This window comes from Tinamus guttatus, unplaced genomic scaffold (genome assembly GCF_059628265.1).
Source record: "Tinamus guttatus ecotype Peru unplaced genomic scaffold, ASM5962826v1 Tinamus_guttatus_pri_ptg000509l, whole genome shotgun sequence".
NCBI classification, from domain to species: domain Eukaryota; kingdom Metazoa; phylum Chordata; class Aves; order Tinamiformes; family Tinamidae; genus Tinamus; species Tinamus guttatus.
The window spans coordinates 1,545,122-1,556,598 of NW_028289043.1; the positions used below are offsets into that span (position 1 = coordinate 1,545,122).

At 41.1% G+C, this 11,477-nt stretch overlaps 2 protein-coding genes across 2 annotated transcripts in view; one reads left to right on the forward strand and one right to left on the reverse strand.

Moving 5' to 3' along the window:
• CFAP69 (cilia and flagella associated protein 69) overlaps positions 1–6,765 on the forward strand; it is a 28,298-nt gene extending 21,533 nt beyond the window's left edge. Inside the window, exons 19-23 of the mRNA XM_088533563.1 lie at positions 726–802; positions 1,793–1,987; positions 2,949–3,035; positions 4,382–4,486; positions 6,404–6,765. Of these exons, the coding sequence (XP_088389689.1) occupies positions 726–802; positions 1,793–1,987; positions 2,949–3,035; positions 4,382–4,486; positions 6,404–6,580 (641 nt within the window). The 3' untranslated portion in view covers positions 6,581–6,765. The remainder of the gene's footprint in view (positions 1–725; positions 803–1,792; positions 1,988–2,948; positions 3,036–4,381; positions 4,487–6,403) is intronic.
• Positions 6,766–8,779: 2,014 nt separating this feature from the next.
• FAM237B (family with sequence similarity 237 member B) lies at positions 8,780–11,134 on the reverse strand. Its single transcript, XM_088533565.1, has 2 exons — positions 11,117–11,134; positions 8,780–9,193 (listed from the first exon to the last, which is right to left on the reverse strand). Exon 2 carries the CDS (start codon positions 9,176–9,178, stop codon positions 8,810–8,812), a length of 369 nt encoding a protein of 122 aa, XP_088389691.1. The 5' UTR covers positions 9,179–9,193; positions 11,117–11,134; the 3' UTR covers positions 8,780–8,809.
• Positions 11,135–11,477: the final 343 nt, after the last annotated feature.

Genomic DNA, 11,477 nt, shown 5'->3' on the forward strand with positions numbered 1-11,477 from the left:
TAACAGCCTGTGACATGACAATCCAGAAATACAGCATTAGTCCGCCTGTATTTATGGCGTTTCTTAACTTCAAAATATGATGTAATCGCATTCTGATGAGCATGTGCTGCATACACAGATGGTATAATGAAATCTGTGGTGAGATTTGCTACACTATATGAGTATATATACACACATATATATATATATATATAATTGACATTCGGCATGCACAAAGTGAAGCAAAGTCCCAGCAACTGTATGTCTCTTCCATATTCTTTCATGCACCTAGTAGAAATATGTTTTAAAACATGGAGTCATCACACTCGAGTCATGCTGGTCTTTGAGCTGGAGACCCTCCTTATCCAGCCTTGAAACAAAGTACAGGAGACCCTGTAATACAGTTCTCCTGTTTCTTTAAAACAGTGACCTGTGGACTTAACTGTTGGTCTGCTTTAACTGGAAGGAAAAGTTCTCAAAAGCCTTGCAAATACAGTACAGTCCTGGCTTAACAAGGGATTGGGAGCCACTGGAGTCACTCAAAAGTAAAGAATTAGAGTAGACTGAATCTGTTTCAGAGAAAATACTTTATTACCAAAAGCCTGCTCAGGATTAGAGTGACTGACTGTATGATGAAGACTTTTCCTGTGATTATATGACAAATAAGATGGGGTCTGGTTTAGAATGTCATATTTTACGATAAATTGGTTATGCTGTTAATAATGCGATGCTTAATGTTCTTTTAGGTTTTGAAAATTTACCTGGCTTATCTGCTACGGATTTTGTCACACTTGCTATCATACGTCGTTATCTTGACTTTAAAGTGAGTATTGTGGAAAAAATACTACTCCTGTATCTGTATTTTCAAAAATGGCAAATACCTCAATAGCTAAACAAGTCATCATAGTTTGGCCCACAGAGAATATGAACCAGAGTTATCATCAAAAGAAAGAATTGCATCTCCACCGTGTCAACACTGCCAAGACTTTTCCTTTGTACTGAGACGAGTGTTTGGGACAGGGTAGTTAATCTGACCAGTAACGAATTCTGGTTAAAATAACTGAAGGATAAAAAAGAAAAAGGTTTTATCTGTTTGTCAGCTCAAGAAACAGGAATGTGCAAGGATACAGATAAGGAACTGGGAAAGGCCTGGGGAGCCGGGCTGCCTTTTTGTGTAGCAAGCCAGACTGGTTTTTTTTGTGGTTGATTGGTTGGGTTTTTTGGTCTTAAAATTGGTGTTAGATACGCATTTTGATTAAGGTTATTTCCATGCCATCTCTTTGTGCCTCATACCATACTATCCATGCCCATCCATACTATCAAAACTTGGAGTTGCACTGCTGTGCCACAGGAATTGGGCAGCAGGTTTTGCAGGGGCCATGCTGCTCAAGAGTGCTTTGGTTTGTGCTGATCTTTTGTGTAGGGAGAAAGTCTGCAAGAGCAGAATTGGATCTTTACTTGGTAGTTTCATGTTCTATTTTTGCCTCATGTTGAAATTTGCTCTGATAAAATTATTTTATAGAAGCCAGTAAAACACAATATTTTGCTCCTGTAACGTGGCATCTGTCTGTTTCTCTTTCTGAGTTTCCATACTCATCGGCATTCCTGTTACTCCTTTGCAAAGTCAAGCTCAAAGAGCTTAAGGAGGATAATTGTGATTTAATTTGGCATTGTGTTGCTGAAGTCTAAACTTGCATTACAATTCTGGGAAACAGAAAGACAAGAAAGAGTGAGATTATTGCTGTATACTTTTTTGAGTACCTGGAATAGAAATGAGATAAGTATCAAATAGTGTGCTGCATGTTTCCCACAGACTGGGGAGGTTTGGAGTGAACTGTGTGCAGAAGTAAAAGAAGAATTCAGGCCTGTTAGTTCAGATGAGGAAGCCTTGAAAGTTATTTCAGAGGTATCAGAAGGTGTTGGAGGAATGGTTGCTGCTCTCCAGACTGAAATGCTTGAAAGTCAACAACATCAAGAGCTCCGAGAGGAGGAAAAAGCTTATACAAAGGTAAAACAAGGAATTTTGTACAAAGGCTGTGTAAATTATTTTGTCGGTTTATATAAGAGTTTTCTTTATATATCTTGTTTGGAGTCTCATATAGGTGCATTATATTAAGCTATTTTTAATTTGTCTCAACAGTAACATTGTAATTTTACCTAAATTCTCTTAACTTGTATAATTTTACCAATATTTAGGCAGCAACATGAAAAAAAATGAAGCAACATCATAAAGGAAGCAGTATATAATTGAAGCAATGCTACATGATGAGTGGTTACTCTGTTAACGAAAGAAGTGGCACCTGTGTTTCATTTGTAGCAGGCGAAGGTTTAAAGTAATCATTGCGACTAGATCTATTTTTTAAATCGAAACATAAACCAGTCTTATAATTCCAGCTAAGCTCTGCTGGTTGAATATTCACAGTTTCATTATTTCAGAAAACAGGGCTTTGTGCTTCCCAGCATGCCGAGAATGAGCAGGGTGTCGATGTTGTCTGGCTGTGGTTGTAAGGCAAGGATTTGGTATGGTCACACATCTCCTGGCTCGTCCTCTGCCTCAGTCTAAGAAATCAGCTCAGTTGGCCCAGTTGTCTAAAATCCTGCGCTAGTGTTTTGGGGGACTTGTCATACACCTGCACCTTCATCACCAGAACTAATTCCATCCATGTCATTCACACTTGAGAGTGAGCAAATGCAGGAAATACTCCTGAGAGAGCAGCGACTATTTCAACATATGTTGGAAGAAGGGAAAATTAATTTGCAATTAGTTTGTTTTTAAAGGCAGAAAGAGCATACTTGAAGTTTTTAAAGAACAAATACATCACTGCAGCGTTTTCATTCAATCTCCCTTAAGAGAGGTGAACTAAAGGCGTGGAGCTGAATATACTGTCCAAACAGCACAAGGAAAGAATTCAGGAATGTTAATAGGAATAAGAATGTCTTATATTTCCTAAATCTCATTTGCATTACAGATTCACAATGCCCATAAACAGAGGGAAGTTGTAAAAAAATCTTGGGAAAACTTCTTGGCTCGGACGTCAAACTATGAGGCACTGAAGGTAAGAAATTCAAGTGGTGAAGAGAAATTTACACTCGCAGAGTAGTTACAAGAAATAGGAGTTTCAAACACATTTCTTAGGAGGATATTCAAATAGAAGCTATATTAGATTTTGTATTCATACAAACATCCTAGAATGAACCATAGTATTTCATAGTATTTATTTTTCCTAATATTTCACCCCCATTTTTAGTACAGCAGACATCTTTCAGCAATGAAATAATATATGATGAAAGGAGTTTCCTTTAGCCATGGTTATATGTCTCCAAAATATCATTAAAATATTAAAAAGTTGGTGGGACGACTAGCATAAGTTAGGGAAGAAATAAAGTCAAATTTAAAGAAATGTTCTGCAGCTGAATTTAATTTTTCTTAATTACCCAACGTTCATGCAAAGGAGAATAATTTTTGTAATGTAAGACCACTTCCCTAGCATGTAATAAAGATCTGTGCTAGAATTAGAAATCCGATCTAGAAATCTAGAAAAAAAAGAAGAAAAAAAGGATTTGAGGCACTACAGGATGGTTTGTATCAACTCAGTCCTTGGAAAGATTGTGGTGCAAATCCTTCTGGAAACTGTTCTAAATGCATGAAGGACAAGAAGGTGATTGGGAACAGCTGACTTGGAGTTACAAGGACAAATCATGCCCAGCTAACATGGTAGCTCTCTGAGATAAAACCGCTAGTTCTGGGAAGGTGGGGGAGCAGTGGGTGTCGTTGTCCTTGACCTTAGGAAGATTTTCAACACAGTCTCGGGCAGCACCTTGTAGCCAAGCGGAGGAGTTGAGGACTGCAAGGGGCTGGATTTGTGGAGCCTGGGGAATGCTCAGCAGGAGTAGCGGGGTCAGGGCGGCCCCCCTGAAGAAATGAGTCAAGGGAGGCCCCAGCACAGGCAGCACCTTCAATAACCGGGGCACAGACCCAGTGTGTCTGAACAAGACAGATAGTCAGAGTTGCTTTTCAATCTAAATTAAGCTGTTATGCTATGTGTAGAAGTCATATTTCCTCATCCTAATGAAGTGATCTATTTTTTTTTCTAATTGAAATATCTAAAATGCTACTTGGGTTAGTTGAATACTTCTATTTTTTAAAAAAATCAGTAATTTCCCATCAGATTTGAAAGATACTTACAGAAATATGGAGTTTTAGTGGCCACTCATAGCTTTGATCTAAGTACATAGACTTATTCAACTTGGGATGAATCTGCTACTTAAGATACTCTTGATGGTGGTGCTTCCTATTAAAGGCCAGCAGAAATGATACCTCCTTGTTTTATTATTTGTACTTTTTCTAATAGATGCAAATGATAATTCATTCTGATGAATTTTATTTTTCAATTTTCCTCAGAAAGCAAAAAGGCTGCAGGAAAAATCAATAGAGGCTTCCAGATCAAAACCAAAGTCTCAAAATGTAGCAGTCCATTCTACAGATATTAAAGGCCTTGGCACAACAGTAAGTAATCCCAAATAACACAGATTCATTTTTATTAATATTTATGTGGTTTAAGATTCATTTTGATTGTATATGATGTGACTCTTTCTTTTAATTTTTATGAGAGAGAATCTTTGTAAGAGAGAAATTTTTGTAAGAGAGAATCTTTATCTCCTGTAGCTGAAACAGAAAGTTACTCAGAAAAAAAAGACAAGCAAGGTGGTCCCCATGTTGCTTGACAAGGACCTCTAACAGGAAAGCTTCTGTGAGAAGCCTGCTGAGATCACGGGCTTTCTCATTTAATGTTGGGTTAACCTATGCAGTCCCTAATCTAGTCAGGAAAGGTTGTTTGTAGTTGCCGGACTGTTTACAGATTAAACCACCCATTCTATCCAAAGATAGAGATAGATTTTTTTCTTCTCCTTTCTATCTTTTAATTTAAGCATCAAAAGATGCAAGCCGTTGATCAGAGCTTGCTGGGGTGTGACAGTGTATCTGGATGCTGAGTTTTGACGAGGCAGAATCTGCATTCCAGTCAGCACCTGCTTCTGCACGAGCTGGGTGTTTTCCATGTATGCATCCCAGCCATGGAGTGTTTCACGGAGAGAAGTAGGTTGGTGGTGGGTTATAAGGAGTTTCTCCTACATGTGAGGGGAAGCAAGGAGGAAAGAACTGTTTTCAAACTTGAGCAAAGGGAAGAGGGGCTGTTACAGTGGGCTCTGGAGCAAGAGTGAGTGATGACGAGTAAGGTGGCTGAATCCTGTTAAAGAAAAGAGGCAGCTCGTGTGTGGTATGATAGAGAAAGAATGAGCTTAGTGTTAAGAAAGGGAATGGCTTCAGAGTGATGGAGCAGGAAAATGATCTATCTTCACTCTAAAGTTACATGAACACACATATGTGAATGTAAGAAGAATTGGAATAGGAGAAAGTTTTATTTGCATAGATGTATGACTGTTCATCAGATATATTTTACAGAAATAATCTGAAAAGTTTAGATACAAACACTAGTATTCTGGAAATTCTTAGTAGAGGGAAGTATGTAGTTGAGTTTTATGCTAGAGACTTGGACCTCAGGCCAAGACTATTCACTTCTTCGGCGGGAGAGGATTTAACAGGAAAGTATCATCTCACATTTCTGTAATCAGTGTTTCAACAGCTGTAGACAGAAACAAGGAAGAGCTTAGTCCATTTTGGAGGGGTATATTAAGAAAATGGACTCATCAGCAACATCAGATAAAATGACAGCTATTGCTGGCTTTTTTTTTTTTTTCATAGACCAGTCATCTTTCGGTCTGTGCTAAACATTTCCCGTAGGTAGGATGTGGGTTGCCAACAAATCGAGATCAGATAACCAAGCACGAGCCACATGCACTCAGAGTTACTCACAGTTGTTTTCAGCTGGTTGTGGTTAGAAGATAGAGGTGTCATTCAAGGATTTTTAATTGAAAGACCCGAATTTTATTTATAGTATAAAGAATACTATATGAGACTAAAAAGCGCACGTCTCTGTTGTGGAGTCTTACAGTTTGCCTGGAGCAGTGGGTATAGGCAGTTGCAGACGAGAGAAGCAGATTGCGCACACGCATGTGCCTCTCCCACTCACTTTTTCCTTAAGTGCTAAGATATATGGAAAATCGGAGAACAAGAACTGTGACTAATATCATGTGCAAATCCCAATAACATTGTGCAAAGGTTTGGTTTTCTTTTCATATGTTCCTAAGATCAGACATAAAGGAACCTGCTGAAAAAAAAAAAAAAAAAAAAAACTTTTTCATTGATGGGAACACTTTGTTATTTTAGCAGTTGGAGTGGACCGAGGTAACCTCAGCATCTCCGCCCACTGAAAAATATTTTCGAGAGCCCAGCTCATGATTTAACTCTGATCATATTTTAAATACTACCCTGAATGTCAAGTAATGGACTTGTTTTGCTTTCCAGATCGGATCTGGTCGCTTGGTAACTGTGGAGAGCACGCCTCAGCACTTAGTTGGAGGGCCACTGGCTGATACAGACCTCGCTCTTAGAAAGCTCTCTATTCATGGAGGAGCCTTAAAAAAGATCAAAAGAGTTAGAATGTTGGACTCGTACAAGAAAAACTCGATATCTGTAAAATAGCCACTATTCTGGACAGTGCTTTTAGCTTTTTTTAGTTAGCATTATGTGTATTTCAGGTACAAGGTCTAATCTGTTTGTAATGCCTTAATAAATTGCATAGGTGTTCCTAAAACTATTTTTTTTGTCTTACACTAATGTAAACATAGTGATAGCTTATCAATAAAACATTTCACATGGTGTGGTACCACTGAGTCTGATTATTTTGTGTGTTACTGTCAGGGTAACGGTGTGTGACCCTAATTCACTATCAGAAAATCTGTTGACAAAAGTAACGCTCTCCACACATTGCAGCTTAGGTATCTCCTCCTTTGAGCAGCCTGATGAACCTTCCTATAAATACACTCAGTTTCTTCTTTGGATACCGGGCCCACGTGGTGCTTATCCTTGTCCATGTTGTTTCTTGGTGCCTTTCGCATCAGGATTTCTGAATCCTGTCCTCTCCGCTTGCAGCGAAGGGCTCAAGGAGAAGCTGGTTTGTGCCAGCACTTTCTGTCACCCTCTTGTGGGGACCTGCTAAAACATCCTGCTTTTCATGGATTGCTCCCAGCTCTAACTAGTTTTGCTATTCTAGTTATTGAATGGGTTATTGCCCGTGTTCTCTGATAAAAACGCTGCAGCAGCCCTTTTTGTTGGTGACTGTTTCTAAGTTGTCTCCTTCCCTAACCAGAGCGTAGCCAGAATTCAGTGAGAGATGCAAAGATAGAGCAAGATTTTTCCTGTAGCAGTGAACCCCAGCTGGGACCTCACGAAAGGCTAAACTGCAGTGGGCACCCAACAACCTGACTGCCAAGAGAAGAGCAGGTTTGTAAAATCTCCCTTCTTACCATAATGCAATAATCTTTCTTGCAAATAACATATTAATGGACAAAAATATGAAAATGACTATTACTCAGTCGCTGTTGAGTAGAAAAATATTTTAATTAATATTTAGCCTAGGCTAAGCAGTGATATAATTACAAAGTTTAGACCACATAGGACATTACAACAAGCGCAATCGTTTTCTTTAGCTCAGTGTTGAATTTCTGCAATTGCCCAGCGTAAATAGGGGCAAGTCATTGTACAAAGGTGCTTGCTGACGTTGTCTCTATTGCAATGTATAAAAATGTATTGGGTTTTCATCAAAGTTAACTTCTAAAAAAAGAATTTTTGGAATAGATGAGCCTCTATAACAATAGAGCGCTGCTTCAAGCAGCTTACCCAAGAGAACAAGGGTAGTTAGGCAGCCCCCCAAGTCACTCGCACACGGCCTGGGAAAAGGCAGTTTGGGAGAATGTGAGAAAGAGACACCAAGGGGAGAGTGGGGGTTTGGAGAACTTGTCAGCCCAGCAGTGAGGACGGACTGGATAGCCAGGAAAAAACAAGGCTGAACCCGGTCAACGGGCTGCCGAATCATCTGAAGTTCACGCTGCGCCTGCGTGCTCCCTTTTGGTTTCGCCTTGCTGAAGTATCTTAATTTTTCTCCCCTTTTGGCCTAAAATGGGTTGGTGAAACCTGACCCCGAAAGACTGGGAGAAAGAGCTAGTTATTTTCAAAGCAGTAAGTTTAGGAAGGCTAGGAATGCAGGAGCTCCCCATTCACTCTGGAAAGCTAGAACTCTTGAGCAGGTACGTCAGGAAAAAAACGTACTGTGTTAGGCTGGCCCTGGGGAGGCTTCTGCGGGCAGGAGGAAGGAAGCCAACAGGTCTAGGATTGGCTACTAAAGTAGAAAAGCACCTGTGTGATTTCAGTTCACATTCATCCCAGACCAGGACAGACAGAGTTTGTCACTGGTGATTAACAAGGACCGTGAACTCACATTATGTGTCAATAGTTTTAACAGGAAGGAAGTGCATCCAAGTGCTCGGGGACTCGAACGTCCTTGCTCACATACAGGTATTCCCCAAAACTAGGGCTGAAGCCAATTTACCAGGAAACTTCCAGTGTTGTAATGTCATTTATACGTATGCAGTGATAAACAGAGAACGGAGCATCCATTGATCCACATTCCCACATGCATACCTCTAATTTTTTACACTTTCTTAAACACAGAAATTTAGTAACCTTAAATGCTTTTGATTCAGGTAGTGTGAAAGCGGCTACCATTGAAAGATGCAAATACATTTGACAAGCAGAGACCAAAAACTAAGTGGTTAACATTGAATTATCTCAGCAATCAAAGCCAAGGATGGAGCAGTGCTTCTGTTTAATGCAGTACAGAAATCATGTATTACAGTAACCTTCTAAAGGTCTCTAGGAGTAGTTTGCAAAATACTTGGGAGATATTAATTGTCTTCGGCCCATTCCATGTGACCTTGAGAGCACACAGTCTACGTACATATCCCAGAAGTTCTGGGCTAAATCATCGAAGAGTTCGTTGTGCTTGGGCTTGGGCGATTCCTTTAAGAACATCATGAAGTCCCAGAGAGCAATGACCGAATCTGCTACCTTGAGTTTCTTCATTTCCACCAGCTCGTGGGATGACACTTCCCAGCACTGGTGGTCAATCTGGCCCAGGCTGGAGGGGGTCTCCTTTTGAGAGTCCATATTGGCAAAAACTAGATTCAGCATCAACATACAGCCCAGCTGAAGATACCACCTTCTTCTCCATACAACTTCCATATTCCAAGCAGCTGCCTGAAAGAAAGTGTCTGAAATCACAGGGATTCTGTCAGTATGTAGTTAATTCTCATACAAGATTAAAGGATGCCCCCAGAGATGACTTATGCTTCGGGGTTCTTCATAATAAAACACTTTCAGGACAATATTTACTTTCAAACCATGGCATAAATACCAACCAATGAATCCTAGCAAAGGAACTAGGATTGCACCTAAAAAATTGTCAATGCTATTTCGAATGCAAAACCCTGAAGCCGAAAGTTTGATGCCCAACTGGTCATGGTCTATGTCAGAACTATTCCCAGAGCTCAAGGGTTCTCCCCTTCCTCTCTTGGGATTAGCCCACTAGTAAGCAAATTAATAGCTAATAGATGCTTAGAGAACCCCGGTGGTATATTCTCTTTAAAACAACTGCAAACAAGTAGCAGGTTCATAAATACCCAGTCTGTCATGGAACAGCCCTAGTCTGCACTGTGGAAATGAAAAGCATGAAGTGTTGCATAGTGCGGGGTGAATGTCAGCATTGTAGGAACTCATGCAGTAGCTGTTGCACAAATGGAAAAAAAAAAAAAAAGAGGAAGAAAAAAGACAAATTCTAGGTTTCCATGACATAATTAAGGAAACTTTTGGCATAAGTATTTCTATCTTAAAAGAAGGATCAAAATACTAACACCATCTGAAGAATTAGAGATGGAAAGAGTATTAACACAAGAGGCACAGTGCAAGCTTCAAATGCTACAGAATATGTAGACACTATTGATTCCAGCTGGGAAAACTGCAGTTTTCCTATAATTCAGTTACAAATGCCCACAGCAAGTTTAGCCATCAGCTTTTTAAAATATCAGATATTTTTTTCTCAGTCCTTTCTGTCAGGGAAAAGAGGGAAAAGAGGAGAAAAAAAAGAGAACCGAATAGATGAAGGAGTCTGAAGAAAAAGCTGACACTGGAGACTCTCAGACACTAAGGCTAGTTGTGGTGTCCTAAAGCAAATGCAGGCTTGCAATGACTATGCCAAATAATTGGTGTCACACCTAGTTAAAAAGGACTATGAAATGATGTGAGGTGCTGTGCAGATACAAGGCAATGATTAGGGCAACTTGGTCTGAATTCCTGCTGTCTGGTTCCTGCCATCAGAACAAGTTTAGGAAGTGGCAATAACAAAAGTTCTCTCTGCAAGACAATCTCTCTGCAACTCCCAGTGAGGCAACTACAGAGAATAATCTGCAGATAATTCGAAATTCGTGTGAACTATGTGTAAGGAAATTGAGTGAAGGTGACACCATGGAGAGGGTCATACTGGATTGGGGCAGAAGCTAGAACAGGGTATCAGGCCCTTGCACTCAGGCCCCCGTGTTCTGGGGTGACTTTATCTTGAAGGCACCGCCATGACACTGCGGCCGTATGAGGTCCTGCAGCTCCGGGTTGGCTTTGCCCAGGCCTCGTAATTTACCTTTGTGTCCTGGAGGAATGAGACACACAGACAGGTATCCACCAGTCTAATTCCCTTCTAAAAGCTTCCACACTAGCTACATTGCAGCACACAGTGGATATATCCTTGCAGCATCTTGGCATTTGCATTTAAGTTTCTCAGAATGTTTGATTTTCCATGGTTATTAGAAAGCTGTATTCAGTATACGAGCAGTGATGAAAGTGTTTCTTTCATTTCCACTCCATCAGGTACTGGCATTTCCAGAAAGAATGTGCCAGCAGTTCACTACAAAGTAGTAAAACAGCAACTAGGAAGCCACCAAAATTTGGAGTAGTTTTGGTTTAATGTTTTAATCCAGCTAAAAACTAAGCTGATAAAGGCTTATTTGAACATCTCAAACGGGAGGAGAGACCACAACAACCCCAGAGACTTTGAACTAACAACCTCCCACTATTCAGTGCAAGACAGCAGAGTTTCACAAACCCGGCGAGCGCAGCGCAAGTTGTACTTACGGTGTTTCTGCGAGGAGAACAGGCGCTCTGCCCTTGAAACAGCAGTGATCGGCCGCTTGGAGAGGAGGACGGGAATCCCGGAGGGGGCTGCAGGTGTCCGGAGAGGTTGGGATGACGGAGCAGTGAGCCGGGGCTGGCAGCGCAGCGGCGGCGGCGGCGGCGGCATTAAGAGAGGTGGGTGAGCGCAGGCAGGGAGCTGTGGGGAGCCCCACCTCCCTCGCAGGGCCCCGCGGCCAGCCCCCAGCCCCCGCTCCTGCAGGACACCCCGGCCCTTGGGAAGCGCCTGTGGCACCGCGGGGCGGGGAAGGAGCTGGCAGAGGGGAGGACATCGCAGAGAACGCAGACCTGCCGCCTTCGGTCA

Coding starts and splice junctions, on each gene's coding strand:
- FAM237B (XM_088533565.1), bottom strand. CDS start 9,178: ATGGAAGTTGTATGGAGAAGAAGGTGGTATCTTCAGCTGGGCTGTATG.